The sequence below is a fragment of the Polyodon spathula genome, chromosome 16 (assembly GCF_017654505.1).
Source record: "Polyodon spathula isolate WHYD16114869_AA chromosome 16, ASM1765450v1, whole genome shotgun sequence".
Classification (NCBI taxonomy): Eukaryota; Metazoa; Chordata; class Actinopteri; order Acipenseriformes; family Polyodontidae; genus Polyodon; species Polyodon spathula.
The window spans coordinates 30,050,412-30,075,277 of record NC_054549.1 but is presented as its reverse complement, the minus strand read 5'-3'; the positions used below and the strand labels follow the sequence as shown (position 1 = coordinate 30,075,277).

At 38.5% G+C, this 24,866-nt stretch overlaps 2 protein-coding genes and 1 long non-coding RNA gene across 3 annotated transcripts in view; 1 reads left to right on the top strand and 2 right to left on the bottom strand.

The window, feature by feature from the left end:
• LOC121328752 (testis-expressed protein 264 homolog) overlaps positions 1 to 12,193 on the bottom strand; it is an 83,359-nt gene extending 71,166 nt beyond the window's left edge. The window contains exon 1 of the mRNA XM_041273786.1: positions 11,640 to 12,193. Within this exon, the coding sequence (XP_041129720.1) occupies positions 11,640 to 11,897 (258 nt within the window). The 5' untranslated portion in view covers positions 11,898 to 12,193. The remainder of the gene's footprint in view (positions 1 to 11,639) is intronic.
• Positions 12,194 to 14,181: 1,988 nt separating this feature from the next.
• Positions 14,182 to 15,364, bottom strand: LOC121328410. The gene is made up of 3 exons (XR_005951682.1): positions 15,328 to 15,364; positions 14,945 to 15,076; positions 14,182 to 14,639 (listed from the first exon to the last, which is right to left on the bottom strand). It is a non-coding gene; the product is annotated as an uncharacterized LOC121328410 (long non-coding RNA).
• Positions 15,365 to 17,736: 2,372 nt separating this feature from the next.
• On the top strand, positions 17,737 to 23,664 carry LOC121328857 (ER membrane protein complex subunit 3). The gene is made up of 9 exons (XM_041273982.1): positions 17,737 to 18,065; positions 18,666 to 18,824; positions 19,063 to 19,120; positions 19,462 to 19,555; positions 19,782 to 19,886; positions 20,219 to 20,300; positions 20,895 to 20,974; positions 21,919 to 22,001; positions 22,749 to 23,664. The coding sequence occupies exons 2-9, from the start codon at positions 18,670 to 18,672 to the stop codon at positions 22,875 to 22,877; spliced, it is 786 nt and encodes a 261-aa protein (XP_041129916.1). The 5' UTR covers positions 17,737 to 18,065; positions 18,666 to 18,669; the 3' UTR covers positions 22,878 to 23,664.
• The last annotated feature ends 1,202 nt before the right edge of the window (positions 23,665 to 24,866 follow it).

The following is a 24,866-nucleotide window of genomic DNA, read 5'->3' as shown; positions in this document are numbered from 1 at the left end:
ATGCATTATGTGGGTGAAGAACAGTAATACATTAAGGACATATACTGAATTGCACATGCACAATGTGCAGCTCATAGTTTAAAAGGCCGAAAAAGCAAGAAAGATAACCCACTCTACAAGGCTGAAAGCATTAGGATTTTTTTTTTTTTTTGCAGATTTCAGACTTTGTGTCTCTGTGTAAACAGTGTTGCTCTTAAGTTTTCTCTTGTCTTCCTAGCCTCAGCATAGGCTGTGGGAATACCTTGCATACCTTTGGAGGGACAAGCTCTCAAGGGCTCCAATGTAAAGCATTATCCCACCACCAGCATAGGAACAGGGACTCACAGGAGACAAGCAGCCTTGGCAGACATATTCTTACTTGCCCTATATGGGGAATGTGGGTGTGGAAAATATGGCATGCTTGAAGGGCAGCTTTGTATAAATATCAATTTCACAGCATGGGATATGACAGAGAAGCAGAATAAAAATATATACTTTAGGCAGAGTCACACATGGGGTTGCCACTACAGGCTCCCTGAAACATTTCTTCTTTTAAAAGTGAAAAAGAGTCCCCGCTGCTATACAAATTACCAAAGTAACCAAGCACTGGGAAATGTTACTCTTACAGTTATTTCAATGGCTGAATCCAGCACAGATGGTGAGAAGGTTAAAGCTATTTGTATATGTGATATATGTGCCAACACACCAATGATACACTCCCACCAGGCATAAAAATGTGTTCTTAATTGGAAAGCACTGAGGTTGCCTTTTTATTTTCAAATCTGAATCTTAAACTGGAACGATACAGCCCACACAAACTCAGTGTTACTGTAATTCATCTTACTGCCTGCTCATCCTCTGCCTGTCAACAGGCTTTGCAAGTGAAAACAGGAACATGGCGGCACAGGTCGGCTCCTGCCAACGAGGTGCCAGGAGCACTAATGTATTCAGCGCTGATAATGTCACCGGCAAGCCTTCAAAGAGAGATGCCTTCTCTCAGATCTGTCAATCAGAGAGGGAGTGACAGGGGAGGGCTGGGCTGCCCCTGGCTCAGCGCCAGTCACTACTGAACCGCGGCCGGCTCTTTGAACCGAATACAACAAGGTATCGGGGTGACACTGATCGCTCCAGAGTGATCCGCAGTTAAAAGTAGAACAAGGTATCCATAGCAACTAGCACTAGTCACACTGATGTTTTGATCGATGCAGAGCTCCAGAAAGGTGTGTAGCTGGCTGACAGTGCTGGAAACTAGAAGCATCAGCAATATACTGGTACAGCAGATGTGGAAGCAAACTTCCAGTTCTGCAGAGCCGATATCCAGTTTATGGTGTTATACAGAAACGTTTGGTACATCCAGTTTAATTTCATTTGAATTCTGCTTCCATTATCACTGTGTTAGTGTGCAAGTACTTCACCTCCTACAAGCTGGTTTGTAGAAAAATGATTCAAATTCAAAGTCATTTTATTTGTTAAAAGGTAAATACATGACAGTCTGAAGCACTGCAAAATATTCCTCTGGCTGTGTGTTTGACCTTGATAACAGTATCAGCACTTACCTCCTGCACCTTCAATGAGCCTCAAGCACAACGGCAATTGCAATTGTTCAATGTTTGCAAGCAGAGCTTAGGATTTAGCAATTAAACTAATTCTGCTTGAGCAAGGGCACTTGCTGGTTGGAGGCTTGGGAAAATATTGCTACACAAAGAGGTTTTGATGCAGTTGTGGGAGTCTCAGTTCACATTGACTTACTCTCTTAATCCTCTGTATTTAAAGATGTATCTCCACCATATAGATTGAAATTAGAGGTCGGCACAGGAACCCAAAAACACGGGTAACTGTCAGGTTTTAAATTACCCGGCCAGACCCAGGTCTCTTTTCACTACCCGGGTATCGATTATTAATTTGAGAATTTAAACAAAAATGTAGAAAATATGACAATACAGTTGTAAGCGTGGGTCTCTGGCTGACATAATAAAGACAATGTTAAAACATGCTTTTGTATTAAGCATTTTCTTAACTGACAGGATATCAATGTTTTATACAAAACAATAACACACAGACAGCGACAAGTACACCTCAATAATAATAACTGTAATGACTATTCTTCTCAGGAACTCAATCAGAAAGAAAACAACATAAAAGTGATAACTCTGTGAACCATTAATAATAACCGTGTGGCTTTCAGTACAGAAGGCTTTATCTATAGTTATTACGCAGATATAGTTTCCTACCAAAAAGATACAATAAGCAGCCTTTATTTATAAATAAATAAGCAACTAAATACAATTAAAATAAAACAATACAGAGCACATTAAGTAAGTGTGCTTCCTTTATTTATTGGTAAATAAATTCTATATGCCTTGTAGAATGGAGTGATCAGGAACAGCACTTTATTGTTACAACAAAACAGACGCACATGTCACACTAGCTCACCTTACGGTAGCGACAGTCCATAACATAATAGCGTTTCTGTACTACAGCATTAGTTTTAAAATTGAATGTAGCAGCCATGCTAACAACAACAACACTAATGGAATACGGCCAACATATTTCGCAAAGAATCCCGCAGTATGATGCACATTTAACATTAATAACTGTATTTAAACTGAGATTATTATTATTATTATTATTATTTATTATTATTATTATTATTATTATTATTATGTTTCTAGTACTGAAAAAGGTTACACAAGTCTACAGATCTGAAGGGACTAAATGTATGTGTACTAAGTGCCATGCACTTAAAATATTAATATATGTAATTTTTTTTAAAACCTCTACCCGAAAAAGATCCGGGCAACCGGGTATTTTTCATGGCGGGTACTCAGTTCTGGATGTTCTACCCATGCCAACCTCTAATTGAAATATATTTATTTTTTACATATCTACAGTTCAATTTATCAAAATTTATGGTTAGGGTGTAGTGGATGAAAATGAGAGGCATAATGAGAGTGCGTAGGCCAACCAAACGGGTGTAGTGGATAAAAATGAGAGGAATAATGAGGGTGCGTAGGCCAACCAAATTACACAAGCTAAACAAATTAATATTCAAGTAAAATGTACTTTTTCAGGTTAGCTGATATTGTTAGCAGTCTTGTTTTTTCATCTGAAAACACATAACATGCAAACTGCCACACTAAGGAAGGCATGTGAAGTTTAAAGCAGTAAAGTGAATGAAGCATTGATTTCAGAAGAGATTTTCAATGGTTGAACAACCTGGTATAATTATTAAGAATGCAATGTCGTGCACACAAAAGCTACAGCTATATGAATATTCAAACAGGCGCTGCTTGAAATGTATATGGTTGCAAAAATGACACTGTTTGCATTTGTTCATATGACAGAATTGTTAAAGTTATCATGCAAAGGAAAACAAAGCAGAAATTACATCTGAAATTAATAACACACACAGTGTTTCTACAGTAATATGGGACAATATACTTCTGTTTTCCAGCTATTTCAAAATGAAAAAATGAAAAAAGACGATTGTTACTGCTGTGTACGTGTTAAAATAATATGCTGATATCCTTCTGTGTCCTGTACCCTTCTCGTATATCTTACAATGCACCATGGTGAAAACCAAGCATACAGACATATAAGCTAATATGTCATGTGTAGGGTGCCTCTTCTTGTATAAGACTTGTTATCTTGTGTAATTTGCTGGCTCACTGACATTATAACAAAAGCAAAATTACACAAATAGCTTCATAATCAAAGACATTCTCAAATTGTACTCAGGAAACCACTAAACAAAATGGATACTCTGCTTGTTTTCTAATAAGAGTGCACAGATGGATAAATCAAGCCTATGTATTTTGTAGGAGCTTCAATGGCCTCCAATAATTAACTCTAATTTGAAAAAGAAATTTAAAAAAAGAAAATGTATTTTCTTTTAGATCACGCCAAGGACCAACTGAACAAAACTAAGATGCTGGAGATCATGAGGGAGTTGAAATGGAAGTTCTGACAAACTTTGGACATGTATGTTTCAAGTTTGGATGTTTGGCCTTTCTCTGTTTACAACCACAAAGACGTTACATTTCCAGCTGCATTGCTGGACACTAAACCAAGACAAACATTCAGAGAGGTGTTTTACCCAGATGTGAGCAGGACACTGCCTTGCAGCCTTCAGCCTTGATCTACCATTTATTTTGATAAACCAGGTCATGTTTGCAGCCACAGGCACATCTATGTATTTCTCAGAAGACCGAGGGCATGATCATTTTGCTTTCTCTGTATTAACAGTTAACTAACTACTTATTCCACAATGTAAAATAAAATGAAATAAACGTACATAAGAAAATGAACTTAGAAACAACTGAATGTGTTCGTGCCTCTGTCTGTTATATTATTTTTACAATCATAGAACTCTATTGTCAATATTCAATCTTCAATGACTTCACTCTCAAGTGTGCTGGACCCTCTCCAGGCCAAGGGAAAATGTCATTATACAGTACAGTATACCCTCCCGTTCTTTTGTTTGCAAAAAAAATATATACTTTATAGAGGGTATTTTTGCTAAATGTTCAAAACTTATCCTGTGTATACTGTGTAACAGCAGATATGAATTTTAAATGTATTATCAATAACATAGCATTCATTTTTTTTTTAAATACGTTGACCTGCTGCTCCTGTATGGTTTTACTGCCACCCAGTGGTAGAAAGTTATCATGTTTTCTCATTTTGTTCATAAAAAGACTGAAGCAATTTACAGTTGTGGGGAGGGGGGGAGCAGAAATTGCAAAAAAAAAAAAAAAAAAACATTCTGGTTTTTCACGCAAGTAGGAATGCTTATCCACCAGGGGGCAGCAATTTACATTATAAATTCAACTGTACAGTATATAGTCCTTTATACATAGATTTACCACATCCTGGTTTATTGCAGTAGTTTTGGCCTGCATAAGAGCTAGCTAATAAATAAATCATTGAGGTCTTGATACAGCTGCAGATATTTATTGTGTAGAAATTACAAAGGAGCAGATAAAAAAATATATATATATATATTGTTCTTATTTGAATACAGATCATCTTAATATGTACAATATGCAACATTACTAACAAACATTCTGTACACGAAGCATATCACGTTACTTAACACCTAACATTTTCATTCCTATCACAAAGCTGCAAAATAAATAGCGATAGCGCAGGCAGTGATTCAGTGTTCAAACACCTTCCCTACTCTGATAACTCAATGACTCAGAACTCCCTCAATTAACCCTTTCAAGTGTGTTTGACAAGAGATCTCACCATGTTATTGTCTTGAACAGAGCACAATCAAGGTCTACAATAAAATAAAGGAGGTCAGACAGGGTCACATTTGGTGTTGTTGGGAAGTTGTCATCTTGTTGAACAGACATAATTGTAATATAACCATATTGTTTGCCACTATTTGATCATTTGATCTTACTATACCTCATACACTAGCCCAACAGGAGCACCACATGCATTGTGATACATATCTTTAGACTCCTCGAGACCATCACTTTAAATCACTCGACAACACCCAAAGTAATAAATGTTCTTTAATGTAGAATACGTTTTCTTTAAAAAAAGCTGTAAAGCTGATACATTCGTATTTCAGGGAAACTGGAGAAAAGGATGTCTGCACAGCACTAAAACACTACGTTTAAAAAAACAACTGTACTGCTGAGCCTAGTCTTCTTTAATATTAGCATCACAAGGGGATCCAGGTATTATAAAAAAAAAGAAAATAATAATTTCCTGAGTTACAGGAAAACAATTTCATCTCAGGTTTCTGTGACAGTTTATAAATTACTCGACCTTCGCTCTCGTATTTTATCATGGCACAGAAACCCTAGATGAAATTACTTTCCGGTAACTCACTGTAGCCCATCATATATTATTATTATATATATATATATATATATATATATATATATATATATATATATATATATATATATATACACACACACACACACACACACACACACACACACACACACACACACACACACACACACTTTGAAAAAGGAAAACTGCTTTCCCAAAAGGTTCAAAATCAAAAATCAAATGTAGGTACACATTAAAAATGTGTAATATTAATAATGTATATAAAAATCTGTTATATTAGGACTTTCAGACCACAAGTCTATCTAAATAAATTATACTGTATATACACACACAGTTAAAACACTGGCACACTGATTTAAACCCTGTGGCATGCCTGCGGTAAGACAGCACAGCAGTTAGGTATAAGAAAGCAGCATTTTAAAACAATCTACAGAATGAAGCAGCCAAGAATAAAACAAATATTCAGCACAATGTTAAAGGAGTCAGGGAGAACGTTACTGCAGGTAATTTGTTTATTAAAGCTTTGGTGGCTGTCACTCTTTTTAAACTGCCTTTTATAACAGAAGATGTCCATTATCCACTAAAACAATAACACAAAAATGAACATTTATATTGATGAGATTTAGAAGACAACATTTATATGAAAAAATAAACCACCACAAAACACAGATAATAACAGACACACATGTAACATAGTCTGCTTACAACAATTTAATACAAACTGCAATAGTGATCCATGATTTTTATAGGGTATTCTGAATGCTACCATTCTACCAGTCTTGGAGAAGCAGCCTTCTCTGGTTAAGGGAAATGTACCTTTAGACAGGGTAGTGGACTGAAAACATGACTGCATCTGACAGGATATAAGATTGGGATTGTCACTGTAAGCAGGCCAGACTGAAGCAATGTATGAGACTGTTGAACACAATCCAAACCTGCCACTGAAAACTCACTAAGCAAGTACTATAAACCTAAAATGTGGAGCACATAACATAATCACTCTGACATAACTAAGAGTAGCAGTTTTGTATTGCAAATGCGGACATGACAACTACTGCAATAGTGTTTGAAAAGAAAACTGCAATTACCGTAATTACTTTATAAACACACTCAATTCATTTTTTGCAAATGACAGATAATATTCTATCCTTCCAATTAGTACTTTCAACACATCTGATTCACAGTTTTGTATTTCAAAAAGCCACAAGATGGCTATCCACTGATTGAAACTGATAGAATTAAATATTGTATGATTTCATTTGTTTTAATGGTTCACTGTAATAAATAGTCAACTTTTCTGTATTCATACGGTAGCAACCATTTCTAACAATTACACTGAAACTATTGTGGCAGAAGTAATCAGCTCTAGAGTGAGATGATATCAAGTCACATGACGCACGACATAGCAGGCAACCGCCTCCGTAGCAATTGTAAAGACCACAAGAAAGATTAAAGGTTCTGCCTTAAAGGATGGGAGTCAGTTTCCATGACAACTGACACTGCACTGTAGAATAGTACAGACTCCAGACTTTAATGCTCTGAAAAACCCAAGCTAATCACAAATTACAAACACAGATAGGAAAAAAGAATGCATTTCTTCAAAACCTCAAGATGTAAATGTATGCTGGTATGTTTTTAAAAACATAAAAATAAATATTAAGTAAATGAAGAGGATCAATAATTCAGCCCTGGGTGGAAACGGTCACTTGGATTAATATAACATTTTAAAACATGGCTGTATTTAAATCTGACCATTGAGATCATTAAAAAAGACACTACAGCAAAGATAATAAAGAGAAAATCTGGCTTGACCAGCCACTGGTTTTATTTATGTTTCCATCTGCTAAAACTGACATTTAACTGAAGAGTTTGTCACCACAGTCATCCTGGGACCGTCTAGAGAGTGTGTCCGCAAATCTGTTTGTTTGCTTCTTGTGGGTGTTGTCAAGGAAAATAACTGAGGTTCTCTGGAAAATGGAAGCACAGTTTACTGCTCAGATGGCACTGCATTGACATGCACATAATAATACCGTATGCAAATCAGTAATTACAGCGTTAATATTATTAAACCCTGCAATTTTACCAGCTTTTAAAAGACAAAAATACACTGAAGAGACTCACACATATTGCAGGAGAGTCGGCAGTACCAGTCATCAGTATGGCTCTTACAGTCAAAAAAAAAAAAAAAAAAAAAAAACAGTCTAGAACGTTAACCTGACACCTGTAGGTGCAACCCACAATGTCAACGTGTTACGTTTTGAGCATTGCTTTGCTGTTACCCATTTTCCATGCACACTAATATTTACATTTATTTTGTTCTCATATTTTTATTACATCAATCAAAGAGTCAACCAAAACAAACCGTTTCTCACAGTAGTTTTCAAAATGGAAAAAGGAACAGCAAACAAAATACCATGACATGGTTTAACATATACACTGCTGTACTAATTCCACTGGCACCTGTTGCCCCATACCAGCTCCCTACATCCAGCAAATAAACGCAGACCAGCCATGCATGTGGAAAGAACCTGACCTTTTATTGTTTTTTCCTTTCACTCAGCCACAAAAAGCAGCCAAATTCATATCTTCCTGTCCTCTGTTCTAACCACGAAGTCACACTGCCATGAATCATTAAAATAAAAATAAAATTCAACAAAAGGCCTGGTGCAGTATGCTTATTTCACAGTTTGCCTAATCCAGTTCAGACGGAGAGCTGTGCTAAAGGAGGTGGTGAGAGGGAGTTACTGTAATAGCAGCGACTTTGAGCTACTGTTAGATCCAGCACAGCCATCCCTAGAGTGGGATTTAGGAAGTGAGCTGTGGAAGGTGATGTATTACGATACTCTATTATCAAAACACAAACAGTTGTAGAGCTGACATGACACACAACATTTGTCCAACTTTTGCTACTCCAGCTTTCTCTGTGATGCAGCAGTCAATATACAGATTGAGAGACAAGTTTTAAATGGTAGAATAAAAGGAATCATTAAGCAAGATAAAATGTAATTTTCTTTTACAGTTGATTGACACTACCAAAATGCATTTTAGAGGGTTCAACTACCTCCAACAATAAATAGGAGGCCAGCGCTCAAAAAGTGGCACACACAGCTATGGCCAAATGTTTTGCATCACCATAAAGAATTAACTAAAAAGTAAAAGCTAAAAAGATAACAATGCTGTGGACCAGAAGGGGCCAGGCTGTAAGACTTTGGAATTCAAAGCATAAAGGGGCTAAAAGGCTCCCAGGGACTGGCATTGGACCCAGAGGTTCTCAGAGAGATCGAAAGAGATAATGCCACTAGGATCAAAGGGGCAGATTTATGGACCTTTTTTCTCCAGGAGTGTGAAGAATGCACTGAGTTCAGAGGTTGTCACACTAGACTACACACACACACACACACACTAAATTAACAGAATAATGTGTTGTACCTTGACCATTGGTTAAGTGTCAGAGAAAGGGGAGGTGGACCATCTATACAGAAGGGTATTTAATGTCATGCAAACATTGTAATGTTGAGTATTGTGTTTGTCCTGTACCTGGGACCAGACTCCCTGCATATCTCAATAAACCTGGCAACTGATTGAAGAAAAGGACTCTGTGCATTTTCTTGAATCTACTTAATCACCATCATTTTTTTTTTAAGTTACTTCACATTATGTTAAATAAAAGATCTAAATCATGTTCCTATAGTACTTTTTTCTAATTACATGTATGTCTCGATCCTAAGACTCTAGGGGTTGTAAAACTTTTGACCATAGCTGTATTATACTTATACACTCAACTGTGTACCTTGAGCACACTAAGCTATTGGACTGTAATGTGTATTCTATTATATCTCCTGTAAAGCAGAAAAGGAGACGTTCTGCTTGTCTCTTTCCATCCTCCTTTAAAAGGAAACAGTCCATAACCTGGGACCAGCATAGCTCTGAACCAAAATGTTTCTTGGCCTTCAGGAAATCCTTATCCAAACTACCTTCACTGTTTACATATTAATGTGCGCACCCTTATCTCTGTTTTCCTGACTTCACTGAAGTGTACTGTGTACATTCCTAAAAATAGAGACTCCCACAATAATGTTTTATTTCAAATGCAATTCCACTGTCTGGCACAGTTCAGCCTTCTTTGCATTGTATTTTTTCAGAAAGCACACCTACTGTAGTTGGCCAAATTGTTTACATGTTCCTTGTTTATATTCCCCAGGTAGTTTTAGCTTAGACACAAACAGCCTCACTCCTTCAAAGCTGCTGTCCTCTGCTACTGTATTACTAGCAGAAGTACAAGGTCATTAATCACAGTACAGTTCACTTCAAGCTCAGTTAAACAGAGTTTCTATACTGATAATATTTTCAAAATACTGATAAGAGTTAGTTTGTTTAATGGTTTGATAAGACAACAACCTTTATTTTGAGGTATGTCTAGACCTATGTCTATGTGTTGTGAAAAACAAAATATGGCTCTTTGTCTTTCCATCTTAAATCAATGCCATGCTGCAGTGTGATTTACTGACAGGCCATATATAAGGTCCTAAAACTTTATGGGGGACTAACAAAATATATCACCTTGCTCTATTTTGCACAAAGTGTAGTTTGAGCAGCTTGTTAAAAAAACACACACATAAACATACTGGCAGTCTATATAATTTATCTAAATAATGACAGACATACATACTACCACCATTTCAAATAAAAATAGCCCCCTCTGGAGAATAATTTCATAAGCTTGGTTCACATTCACAAACAACCCTATTTTTTAGAGCAAAAGATACATAGAGACTTCCAGCGGCAGCTGTCATTTCTTTGACCTTAGACCCAATTTTTATGATTAATGTAAAAACAAATCCATAAAGGGATTTGATGCATCTGCAAACCAAAGACAAAGTGAGTTGGCAGAAGAACTACAGTTATAAAGCACAGCAGGCCTTCCAGGTGGCCAGATGGGGTATTTAAAGGAATTCACGTACAAGCCCTAATGATTAGGTTAAGGTTAGAGTTAGGGCTACAGTTTATTGGTTTCCCAATAACAACTAATGAGAAATGCTAAGGTTATGGTTTGGGCAAAGATAACAGCAGTGGTGTAAATAGTAAGGGAGCATACGATATTTACACCACCGCTGTAAATGGTAAGAGATCATACAATATTTACATCACTGCTGTGTACAGTATATAGTTTCCATTTTCCATTGGCGCAAGTAATGCATCATTCCTTACTAGCTACACAGCAGTACTGTGAATAGACACTGCCCTGGATACCAGTATAATTTACAACTATTTATAATGAGATGAAACAGGTGAAATCTAAGGCCTGTCACAGTTTATTCGGGTAGTGAATTAAAATGCAAGAATACAGGGATGTCCTTACAGCAGGGCTTCCCAAAGCTTTTTGTGGTAATTTATGACATCAGGTATCCTGACAGCTGACCCTTAACCCAATGAATTCACAGAAATGTGGAGTGATGTTCTCCTTTTGTTATGGTACATGCTTTTAGCAAAGGAATTGAAAATGATGATTCTGTAACTGTACGAAACAACCTCATTGTCATTTGGGAGAGAATATTTCTCAAGGACTGAAACAAGACTCCTATTGCATAGCAGTTCTCGTCATTCCATAGTAAAACCAAGAATGATCCAGCCGCTATGCAATGGGAGTCTTATTTCCATCCCTGTCTCTGTATTTGCACCACTAGCCCCTGGCATCTCGCGGCCGCCCAGGGGTCCCTGGACATGCTGGAAAATAGGGGTCCCAACTTTACACTGTCGTTGGGTTAATCAACACCCACTTGGAAACTGATGGGTTTCGATCGATAGTAGTCAGATTCTAGTAGTAATTAGGTCCTTGCATTTACCTGCTTGGGATCATCATAGTACACGCCGATGGAAGAAAGCTTGGGTCCGATGCTGCAACTCTCAGTGAAGACAGCCCCGCTCTCTTTATACGAGCCCTGCTTGAATTTGTAGGCAATGGTGATATTCTTGATCGGCGAGGACCCTGTCCGGATAACGACCTCTGTAAACAGTCCTGAATAAAGGATGACTCCCAAAACAGTCAAAAGCAAAAACAGGAACAGAAAGGAGATCAGTGCCAATAAAATTAATTCAGACATTATTGTTAAAAAAAAAAATCACGTCAATGCAAAAAATAAAAAGCTACTGACGATCGAGGGGTGATATTTATATTGCATGTGTTCCCGGTTGCTTTGGTCTAAAACTGACAGGCTCTGATTCACTGTCTTCCTTTTCTGTAAAGTACGAGGAACACACACGTTTTAAAGATGTCGGCTGATACAATTACGTGTCTTATGACTGTAATCGAACGTGGACACAAGGATTTCCACAAAGCAGGATGTTAAGAGTAAACAAGACTTACTTCCCTAAACTGATACATGCCATACAGCTTCCTGCTTGCGCCAAGCAGAGACGCGCAGTGGAGGGGTGTTCAATAAATATATTTTTTTTTTTTTTTTTTTTTTTTTTTTTTTTTTTACCATTCACAAATACAAAAATGTTTTCTTTACAGTTATTATTTTGTTTCTATAACCATCTCTTTTAGACTGAAATCTAATTAGTCGCAAATCAGGTTTGATTTAACGGACCTCCCTATAAATTATTGGTACTGGCCAACATTGCTCAGGGTGCCCTTTAAAAAAAGTGCCCAGGCTTAAACGAAGGGCTTTTCCGAGACTGCTGTTTATGGTGATGCTGGCAGCTTTTTTACTTGATAACTGCAATTGAAAAATACGTCATATTTACTATATATACACTTTTTTTTTGTTTGTTTTATATATTCTATGTGATATATATATATATATATATATATATATATATATATATATATATATATATATATATATATATATATACACACACACACACAGAGTGTACAAAACATTAGGAGTTGCACCCCCTTTTGCCCTCAGAACAGCTTCAATTCATCAGAGCATGGACTCTCCAAGGTGTCGAAAGCATTCTGCAGGGATGCTGGCCCATGTTGACTTCAGTGCTTCCCATAGTTGTGTCAAGTTAGCTAGTAGTGGATCTCTACTCCGAATAGCTCATTCAATCTCATCCCACAGATGCTCAATTGGATTGAGATCTGGTGACTGGGCAGGCCACTGCAGTAAGCTGAATTCACCGTCATGTTCGTGGAATCATTCCTGGACAATCCTAGAGTTGTGGCATGAGGCATTATCCTGCTGAAAAAATCCATTAGCAGATGGATACACTACTGCCATGAAGGGATGCACCCGATTGGCAATGATGTTCAGATATCCTGTGGCATTCAAATGTTGCTCCACTTTTATCAAAGGGCCCAATGTGTGCCATGAAAATACACCCCACACCATCACACCACCATCACCAGCCTGCAATGTTGACACGCGGCATGACGGATGCATGTACTCATGTGGTTTTCTCCATACCCTAGTCCTCCCATCAACGTGAAACAGCAGGAACTGGGATTCATCAGACCAGGCAATGTTTTTCCAATCCTCCAGTGTCCAGCGTTTTCGTTCTTTAGCCCACTGCAACCAGTTTCTTGTTTTTGCTGAAAGAAGTGCAACTCTGTTAGGTCGTCGGCTGCCATACCCCATTCGTATCAAGGTACGACGAGTTGTGCATTTTTTTATGGATCTTTCGGCACCAGTATTGTACTGGACTGTCAGTTGACTAACTGTAGCCCGTCTGTTGCTCTGCACAGTTCGTGTCAGCCTCCTTTGGCCTCTTTCGTCAATGAGCCATTTTCGAACGCTGGCCTGACGTTGACTGGATGTCCTTTGGGTGGTGGACCATCTTTGATACACACAGTTCTTGACACACTCAAACCGGCGCGTCTGGCACCTACTACCATACCCCGTTCAAAGGCACTTAAATCTTTTGTTTTGCCCATTTACCCTCTGAATGGCACACATAAACAATCCATGTCTCAATTGTGTCAAGACTTAAAAATCCTTCTTTAACTTGTCTCCCCTTCATCTATACTGATTGAAGTGGATTTAACAAGTTACATCAATAAGGGACCATAGCTTTCACCTGGATTCACTTCATCAGTCTATCATGGAAAGAGCAGGTGTTCCTACTGTAATAGGATCCGGTCTAGGTCCAGAATCATATTGAGTCATATCTGTGCAGTCAAACCTGCTAGGATCACTCAATGGACTATCAAAAAGTGATTATATTAATTTAGGGGATTTCAAATATTTACAGGGAAGTTGGTGGTTCTTGTACAGATCATTTAAGGATAAAACATTTATTTTCTTAGCAATGTTATTGCAAGTCCCTGTCTAGAACTAAACAAGTATGTCTAATATGTAGAATTATAATATATATCAAAACTTTATTTTCAACAAAAACAAACTCTTTCTTTAAGATACAAAGTGCATGCATTCTCCCATCACATTATTCCCATTGAGTCCACAACTACAAATTATTATTTCATTCTCCCAAGGTGGAGCAAGTTAGCTTTATATAAGTCGTTACAAAGACAGGATACCCAGCACCCTGACTGTGCTCAGTCAGCCTGCAATTAATGCTGTTTTACAGAGACCATAATGAATCTGCTTGCAAAAAAATAAGAGGAAAATAACTGAAGCAACGAGCTTGAGAGTGGTTTCCAGGAAAGCATATGAACACTGTGCTCTCAGCTTTGTATTGGTGGGGAGAGGACAGTGTATCCTGGCTGTAGTGGCAAGCAGTCAGGGCAGTGGCTGTTGCTGCTTCTTCAGTCCCCTCTCCTCGAGCAGATGTGTCTAATCTGAATCATCAGTACTCTCTTCTTCATCATCCTCCACCTCATCATCTCAGACTCCATTCCTCACCTCCGAGTCACTTTTATCCTCATTGTCTTCTTCCTGTTTGGCGAGAAACAATTTTTAGTAAAAAGACTCCTGCCTGTCAGTCCTGACACACAATACACAACACTTCTTCAACCAGGGATCTAGGTCTCAGTTCTGACAGAGAATGATTATATTAATGTTTATGTTTAATTTTTTAAGCTGACATGCATGGGACTAATAGAAAGACCCCTGTCAAAAAAGAGAGTATGTAGAATGCGTCTGTGCTGCAGGAAAATGAAGTGCCTTTGCACTTGCTTTGAAAGAGGGCCCAAGAAATGTCAAGTGATATTTCAAATCTCAGTCTCTGAAATATGACTGACCGTCGCGTGACCCCAGACGGCAGCCTGAAGCAGGGACTCCCCGCACCTTGTCCGCAGGACCCTCTCCGCCCCGCGCCGGCTGTGGTTGGATTTGGTTGTGTGCAGGATGAGCAGAACCAGGAGGTCAATGACCTGGGAGGTAAACAACTATTTTGCAGGACTAAATTTTATAAGAAGTGCAAACCCTGCATCCCATCTTGTTTCTCTGTATCCATTGGGTAGAAAACCCTTTCACCAATCACTTGGTAGTGACCAAGTCTAACTTTCCACCCAGCCATCAATTCATATGAGGGATAAAGTATTGATTGTACAGGAAGGAAATTGACATGGCTGTCTGCGATGCTGCAAAGGCTTGTTGCACACATGAATATATAAATACATACCTTATGTTCTGCCACTGAATCAATATTCTCAATCGCCTATGAGAAAAAAAAAAAAAAAAAAAAAAAAAAGATGTTTTCGGTATTCTAAAAAAAAAAAAAAAAAACACCTCATTTTCAGCAATATCCTGGAGATGTTTGAGCAGATAATACACAAGATTTGGTGTCTTATCACAGAGACTGTTTGTTGTGTTGACTTGAAAAACTGAATGTATAAAATACCAATGGGGTATTTTATGTGTCTTTTCCAATTTGATTGGTTGGAAACCATTTTGGATTATTTATTTTTTCTCCCACGCAACAATTGCTAGAAAACATTAATTTCTCTCAAATTTTATTGAGCACTAACCCTGAATTATAACTGTGCCGATTAGATTTTGGAGATAATCTGATCTGATCAAAGGTAACTGACTGGTGGCCATGCTTGGCTTTTGTACCGTGCTGTATAAATATACAGTGATTGAAAAGACACTGGACAGATAGGATGAGTACATAATTAAGTAAGTGGTTTTTTTGTTTTTTTTTAATTTAACACAGAGGGTCACCTTTATCCTAGCTTCCGAGATAGCTTTCTGAAAGTGAACTGCTGGCTTAATAGCGTCCAAAACAAGGCTCACACAATCCTAGCTGCTGCTGGCTGCAGAGTTTAGGGAAGACCTTTAAATAAAGCAAAGACATGACGCTGGTTTCAATATCTAAAAGAAGTGGAACATGGCTCCTGTTTCAGTGACAGAGAAAGGGATATAGAATTGTACCCGTATTAGAGGAATGAAAAGGGAACCAATTTGTTTCCAGTCTCACGTTCTACGTACCCGCCCTTCCCTTTGCTCTTCACTCGGCTCTGAGATGCTTGTACCGGAGGGGTAACACACAGGATTCCAGCTCCAACTTCTTGCACAGATCAGAGACAACCTGCAAGGCAAGAAGTATTTTTTCACCACCTCCACCAGGCACATAGTAGATTGACAAGGACTGAAATAAGACCCCCTATGCATAGTAGTTTGATCCATTCCTGGTTTTACTATCTGAGCTTGTTGCCTATACACTGTGTCTAAGCTAATTTTAAAACATGGAATGGGGAGAACACTATGCAATAGGAGTCTTATTTCCATCCCTGAATTCATCAGAAATAGCTGATATAGGATTTAAATTCAGAACAGAATGATCATGTGTTACCATACAATTAAAATTATAATAATGCACAGGTCAAAGCCATCAAAGTAATGCAGCCATATCAAAAGTTTTGCAGGATACAGAATTAAACAAGGTATTCAATTGGCAACACATAAATTCATATTTTCTTTATTCTAAATGGCAAACATTCAGGACAAGGTGGCAAATTGTTTTACTTTCCTGATATAAAATGTAACCAAAAGCCAAGTTGGTATAACGAAATGGGCTTCAGGTATCGTGCAATCAGAAAAGGAACTGTAAGGGAACTGCTAGGGTTGCAAAGCATGTCTCTGTGTGTGCGTGTTTGAAACGTACCTCTACAGCCTCCGCTCCCGAGATGGCGTGCAGAATGAATTTCACCATCACGGGCAAATCCTCCAGCTCCACTGCAGACAGAGTCGCCATGACGGCCTGCCGCATCATCAGAGACCATGATGGACTCCCGTTGCACTGCAGGTTAAGGTTAATAAAATAGCTATTTTCCCAGCCCATCCCTGTAGTACAGGTTGATGAGATACTCCTAAAAAAAGGCGTACTGCCTCTAGCAGGAGAAATTAGGAAATTATAGGAATGTGTTAATGTGAAACAGAATGGGAGTCATTCAACTGCATGGGTCTAGTAACACAAACACACAGACACCAACCTTCAGCATCTCAATCCCAAGCAGAAGCTTGATGAGGCTCTCTTGGTATGAATTCACAGCACTGTTAGAACAAAACAGATTTTGGTTGAGAAGACATTTTAAAACGAGTAAGGGTTCTAAAGATAATTTAGAATTCCATTAGCCCGAGCGACAGCATGGTTAAACTCCTTCTTGACCTCCTCCGCCCCCCTAGCCCAATTGTGTGCGGTAGTGAAAAAATGTGCATTCTTCTTGCATAATTGTTATCGCTACGCAAATTTAGACACCGATATATACCAAAGCAGCTAGTAATAAAGATTCAAATAGCATGTAGAAAGATTATGATTTACCTGAAAAGACGATTAATTTCCTGGTCGGTCTTTATTTAGTTGTATTTTTAAAAACAGAAAGTTAACTTTCCCGCGCTGGTGTCGTGCAGAAGTTTAGGGATCCTCGCCAAATTCCAAAGTGATGACGTTGACCGTCCACATTTAGAAGATATTTTGTAAAAACCTTGGCCGAGTAATGTTTTTTTTCTTTTTCTTTTTTTTAATCGGCTTTACAGTGAGGTGAAGTTGAAGAAGACTGGAACCTTGCAAGTGCAAACAGTTTTGAAAAATGCAGCATGGTTCCTCTAGTTTTTCTTATTTTCTTTTTGTTCATGGTTGGAAACTTACGTAAATTCTGCTTGGATTTTTTTATTTTTGTCCGCAAGGGGCAGTGTATTGACCAGAATGATTGGGCCTTGGTTTGCTGTCCGCTGTCAAATGGTGCTGTTGTCCCTTGCATTGTTGTTCCTGGTTTGGAAATGAAATGGCTGCTGAAGCTGCAAGCGCTGATGCTATTATCATTTAAGTCGGATACTGCTCGGAACTGAATTTATGTAATTTTTCTGCACAGTGTGGATAGGGATTTATTCATCTAATATTTTTTAAGTATCACATCGGTAAGTACATTGCAGAGATCGTACTATTGACGATGCTTGCTTTTGTGTTCTTAATTTGTAGCCAACGATGATATCAAGTCTTTCCGATATTAAAATAATTCCGATTACTGATCTCCAGTGTTCCTCGGTGTGTGGTTATTGCGCGTCTTCGGGACAGGCAAAAGACTGTGATATTAAATGGGGGCTTTTGTTTTCCCAGAAACACCTCAAACAGATGCAATCTTTATAATAATGGCTGTAATTGCGTTTGGTCGAGTTGTCTTTGTAGTGAGTTGTTGTTTTATTATTATTATTGTACACTGTGCTGCAGACATTCATCTGTACATGTCTCACTTGGTTTTGGAGATTATAATACATATATGCAAAAGTGGTCATAACATACACCTTCAGCAAGCGTTTTCAAGTTAAAAAAAATAGTTCAATATTACAAATATTTTACCCTAAACGCCTTTGTATTTAAACTTTGGAAGGATCAGTGAGGAATGTCTCGTTTTCATTATGGGGTAAATAGAGATGCACTCACTTTCCAGAAGTGCAACTGCAATTTTCAGCATGTTTGCAGTGCATTTGCAATCCCTCTGACCTCTGCTGTCTCCCCAGCCCCATGGCTGAGCCCGAGCTACTCCTGGACTCCAACATCCGTCTCTGGGTCGTCTTGCCCATTGTCTTCATCACCTTCTTAGTGGGAGTGATCCGGCACTATGTCTCCATTTTGCTACAGAGTGACAAGAAACTCACCCTGGAGCAGGTGTCAGACAGGTACATTGCCAGAACAGTAGCTGAGAAGCCCTCTATCTAGGGCTGTCTAAGGGTATTTTGTGTACACTGTAAATTCATGTTTAGTGTGATTTAACGGGAGGTACAAAATTAGACCTACATATGTTGCTGACCACAATGAATCACTGAGACTATAGATATTCATTTAAATATCCTGATGGTAACTGGGCAGTAGCTCAATGTCATTGTTACGGAATTGAGGCTTCTTTTTGATATCCAGTCAGGTTTTAATCAGAAGTCGAATTCTGAGAGAAAATGGAAAATACATCCCTAAACAGGTAGGATATGTATGTATGTATGTGTCTTGTGTTATGTAGATGTTTGCATGTGTTTCTGTAACAAACTAAAAGGGTGGTTCTCCAAAAGAGGACCAGAATGCCAAATTCATGATGAGTGATCAAAATATATTCAATGTGGTCATCATTTTGGCTAAAATCTCTTTAGCTATGCTTTTTGTAGCACGTGTTTCAGCCTGTGTTAATGCATGTCTGTGTGTGTATTACAGCTTGGTGAAAATATCCTCTTTGGGAAGGTGTTTATCAGTGTGGGATTAGTATTCTCTGTATCCTAACCATACTGATATTCTGAATAAATCTCTTTCCTGTATCTCTGCCTACAGTCCTTCCTGATGAGGAAGTTTTTCTTTAATAACCAGGATGATGGATTTTTTAAGAAAACAAAGAGAAAGGTGGTCCCTCCTTCCCCCATGACAGGTAAAGGGAGTGTGTGTGTATTTAACAAAAATAAAAGACATCTGAAAGGAAATATTGGTGTACAGAAGGTGGTTAGAAGCTCTGTTGTAGCTTGCATCTCATGTGCTGCTGAAAGTAATGTAGGTTTTAAAAGGTGATTACAGACCAGGTTGGAAGCCCTTGGAAAGGCTGCTAGGTGCTGGGAAGGTGCAATGTTTCAGGCTCACTCTCTTTACCCCCCTTACAGATCCCAGCATGCTGACGGACATGATAAAGGGGAACGTGACCAACGTTCTTCCCATGCTCCTCATCGGAGGCTGGATCAACTGGACCTTCTCTGGATTTGTTACCAGTGAGTGTCGGGGGAGTGGTGCTTGAGAAACACCCAGTCAGTCCTAGTTCTGTAGAGAGGTCTTGATACTCCTCACTATAGCAAACAAATTAACACTCCACAGTGACTTGTATGTAAATACTTACATAACTGACATTTTCACCATAAGCTTGCAATGTGAGAACCTGATATATTTATTCATGTTTTTGTACTGTTGCTATGACTCCTGGAGGTAGAGATGGAGTTTGGTGCAGTTATGTTGTGCGGTGCAGGGGACTTATCAGACAGTCTCTTGGAAGCTCAGGACATGGGCCTGTGTTGTGTAACCTGCTCCTTTCCCTCTGTTCCCCCAGCCAAGGTGCCCTTCCCACTCACCCTCCGGTTCAAGCCGATGCTGCAGCAGGGGATTGAGCTGCTGACTCTGGATGCCTCCTGGTCAGTGTTCTACACGTTTCCCTCACATTTTAGTCTCTCTTGATTGTGTGTTCACAGTTGTGTCATGTCGACTAGCCTGTCTCAGTGTGTCTTTGTGTGTGTGTGTGTCTGATTGTGATAACTTAGGGTGAACCTCACTTCCTGCTTCCTGATTACATTTCTAAAATTAATTCTTTAAATTATGTTTTGTGTGAAGGGCTGGTGTAAAAATTGAAAATGACATTGCTGGATAATATTTATAATAAGTGCGCCTTTCCCAGAAAAAAAAAAAAAATGATGTCAAGCTGCTTCTTTGTTTCATTGTTCCTGCAACATGGCAAGGTTTTTCAATGGGAGCATTTGCGCCATGAAAAACAAAGATTGCATTTTTTTCAGCTTGTACTGTTCCCATGCAGACGCCAGTCTTGTTTCTCAGCTTAAATCAGTGTAAATTCACTTATGTGTTTTTCTGCCTTCATACCATATGTGTGCATGCACCAGTGCCTGATTTGCTCTACATATTAGTCTGTGTATAATCCTACCTGTGTACAATGTCTGTGTTGTCTACCTGTGTGTTTAGCCTCTTGTAACCCCTCTGTCTGTTTCTGTGTTTAGGGTGAGCTCGGCCTCCTGGTATTTCCTGAATGTATTTGGCCTTCGCAGCATGTACTCCCTCATGCTGGGACAAGACAACGGTAATGTGCCCTCTGTTCTGTAATGCTTGTGTCATGTAGTACTGCGCACCCCTGTACCGTATAGGGCTTGCGGTCTATTGAATAAATCTACAACAGCGTCAGTCTTAATGTTCCATGCTGCAGGACGAATCTGTTATTATTTTAGCATTTTGTTACATTTTAATGTCTGGTTAAAGGAGAAGTGCATTTACTGGCTTCTTAGAGCCTTGGTTGATTCTGCAGGAGTAGCTGTAGATTCCTCATCGAGAAGGTCTTCTCTCAGTCAGTGTGAATGGTGAGAGAGAGCTCGGAGCTCCGTTAGTGGGTGGGGATTATTGGTTACACAGCTGTTCTAATTTTCATTATACACAGAACTGTATGTACCAAACGGCAAGGAGCTTTTGTCGTGGGAAGCTGTCATGAGAAACTTCTAATTTTAAAGCATATTATGTAAGAAACACTTTCATACCACCTGCATGTACATCTATTTAAACCAGCAGGGAGCCAATTATTATTTTAATTTTTGTTGTATTATCATATTTTTTTTGTTAAATACCTGAGGCACGGTGTGAGCAGGAGTAGAACCCAGGTTCCTAGGTCAACCCTCTCTCAACCCTAACTCTTTATGGTGTGACAGTGGTCTGGAAAGTAGACATCTGTCATGATCAGAGCTGGTAGTTTGCTGGTATTCAGCTGTCCATGCTGGTGCAAGAAACGTAAGACTAGTTGAGGAGCTGGTATAGGTGGTTCAGTAAAAAAAAAACAAAAAAAAACATCAATTTAAAGTCTCTTAACAAGCTATTGAAAATGTCACTGTAATCATTTTGTTGAAATTCTCTACATGCACAATTAACTCAAGAGTCTTCAATTTCCAACACCTTACTGCATTGCAAAACATTATTATAAAACACGTCAAATCAGTAGATCATAGCAAAATTCATTTGAATGTCTTTCAAAACCAATAGGAGCGGACCAGTCCCGGATTATGCAGGAACAGATGAGTGGAGCTGCGATGGCCATGCCTGCAGATACCAACAAGGCCTTTAAGGTAAACAATAAGTCAATCGATATACTTCCATTGTATTCCTAGTACTGCACAACCTGACGGAACACTACTTTTACTGTACAAACCAGAGGAATTCCTTCTACATGGTTGGAATGCTGGATACCAAAGTATTCAGGATTCTAATATTCTAAATAGAATGGCTGGAATAACATGATTTTATTCTACAAGTTGCTTTTCCCTGGCCTCTCCACAGGTTGAGAGAAACCACTCTCAACTTGCAGATAGGACAGGGAAAGTCACTTTTAATTATTAAAAGTCAAAAGGAAAAAAAAAAGGTACCCCAGAGTTTCCAAATTGAATTGTTTGTAAATTGATCGTAACGGTTGATTCCTTTTGTAATTTGTTTAGAATGGTACCTACACAGACATCCTCAGCAACACTAGAGACTTCTCATGTAAACCCATCATTCTTAAAGCTGGATTAAACACTTTGTGAGCATTTGCAGGCCCCATTTAGTTGCATGTAAGTTTGCATGCCTTCATTTGTAGGCATAATTTAGTTCAATTGAAATTTCTATACTTTTGTTAGCCTTCATCCTTTGTCATTTAGAACACGTTACTGGGCTTACCGGATACCCTGGTATTCAGACTGGCAATTTGAACACATGTGGACAAGCTATTCAGTGTGTCTTTTTTTTATTATTTTTATGAATGTTTGTATGCAGAACACTGCAGTACTGTATTTAGAGTTGTCTGTGCAAACCTCTGATCTCTGATCTCTCCTCTTCAGGCAGAGTGGGAAGCACTGGAGCTGACTGACCACCAGTGGGCACTGGAGGGTTTGGAGGAAGAGCTGATGAGCAAAGATCTGGATCTAGACAGCATGTTCAGCAGCGAACTGCCCACTGGCATGTTCTGAATGTGATTGGCTGTTGGGCCTATGATGGCGGCCGTCTTCGCAAGACCATTTTAATGGAAAAAATGGAGTGGAGCAGTGGAAATTTTTGAAGGATATTTCAGTGCTTTTTTTTTCCAATTTTGTGTTTGTGTTTGTTTTTTGCTCTTTCTTTCTTTTACTTATCACTTTGCCTCCTTTCAAACCATCTCTCAACTTGCTAACCCTCCTTTAACTGACTTGTATCCATAAAAACTGAGATAAAGCAGATTACTGTTTTGGCTGATGCTTTCATTGGTGTTGTCAGCCGGATATTAACATAACATGAGTGTACTTTTGTCTACTTGACTTGAGTTTCTTATAGTCCCCCCCCCACCCCCCACCCCATGTATAGTTTTAAAGCTGTTAATTAGAACCCTCTGACTCTTTAAAATGTATGTAGAACTGGGGTTTACTGCCCTGTACTGTTTTTTTTTGTTATTATTTATTGCCGAAAGCATTTTTGCAACATTCCCATCTGTTTTGTAAAGAGACTCGGTTTTGACTTTTGAGCTGTATTTCTTTTTTTTTTACTTCCACACATCACACTGCTTTACACTTCCAAAAATGAACACACCTATCCATGCTCTGCCTTCTAATACTGTTACTTTCAGATAAGAGGGTAGCTCACTTTCCATAACCTCTACTAAGGCCATTACTGAACAAAGCTTTATGCCTACTATTATGTATCCTGCCTGCCCCATATGGCCATGGAAATGTGATGACCAAGTCAGCCCTTATAGAGTCGCACTATAAATGCATATTAACAGTTTGTTTCCTGCTTTGTCATTTTGTCTTTCTCTTTTTATTTAGTAAAGGGAAAAAACACCTTGGCATCTTTTGTGCAGATGTGGAGAATCATAAAGATGTTGCTCTTTCAGGGTTGTGGAGTTGAGAGTAGTAAATAACAATGTATAGTTGTGTAATAAACCCCAGTGCTGTGGACCCCATCTCTAAGATTTTTCTAATTCAATTCACATAAACCATTATAACCTGGCTTGTATAAATCCAATGCTAGTGTAATGAGGATTATTTGCCATCAGACCCATTAATCAGCTGAATCTCAAAATTCTCAAGTGAATCTATGGTCGTTGTCAAATGGACGCTTGATATGTCACTTCCTCCATCAGCAAATTTCCTCAGGCCTCGTTCCAAACCAGCTCACATTGCATTGATATTAGTCTGCTGCCGATGAAAACTAACAAGATCGATTTCAAATTGTTTTCAACTCAATTCTGGTAGCTAATGGAAACCAGGCATTTTCTTGTCCCTTTTTTCCTGTTTTTTTTTTTTGTTTTTTTTTAATTCCTAACCTTGTGTTGCCTTAACATTCCTTTTAGTGACAATCACAAATATGGCTCTGGTATAAGGAATAGGAGTTAGCCCTTGGAATACAGGGCATAACTGGAGAGGGTACATATTACACAGTGTGAAGATTTAATTCTATCTACCGTACTAAATGTACTGTTTTACAGTCTGCTGAGGGGAAATGGTCACAGGAAACATTTTGAAACACAATAGCTTACAAACAAAAGATGAACTTCCTTCCAAAAGACTTCTTTCACCAAAAGAAATTCAAAGGTTTTTTTTTTTTTTTTTTTTTTTTTTATTTCTATGGAAATTCTGTTTTATTGAAAATGAAATATTATGGTGGATTTATGTTTACCTTTTCATTTCTTATTTGCAATCCTGTTCTGTACCCCACCCCCTCCCCCAGAAAAAAAGTTATTTTCAATATAAATATTACATAAGACTGAAGAGCAGGGGAAAAGATAACATAGCAGCTCATAAAAGAGAATTTTCATAAGAAATACAGGTGAAGGCAGAGAAAATAGATCCTTTCAGAGACTTGCTGGTATTGTAAATTGTGTGAGAAGGAAGGGTTAGGTTAATTTCCAGCATAACTATGTCCTTTCAGACAATATTATAACTTAATAAATATGATATTAGGGTTAGCAATACCAATTTGTATGT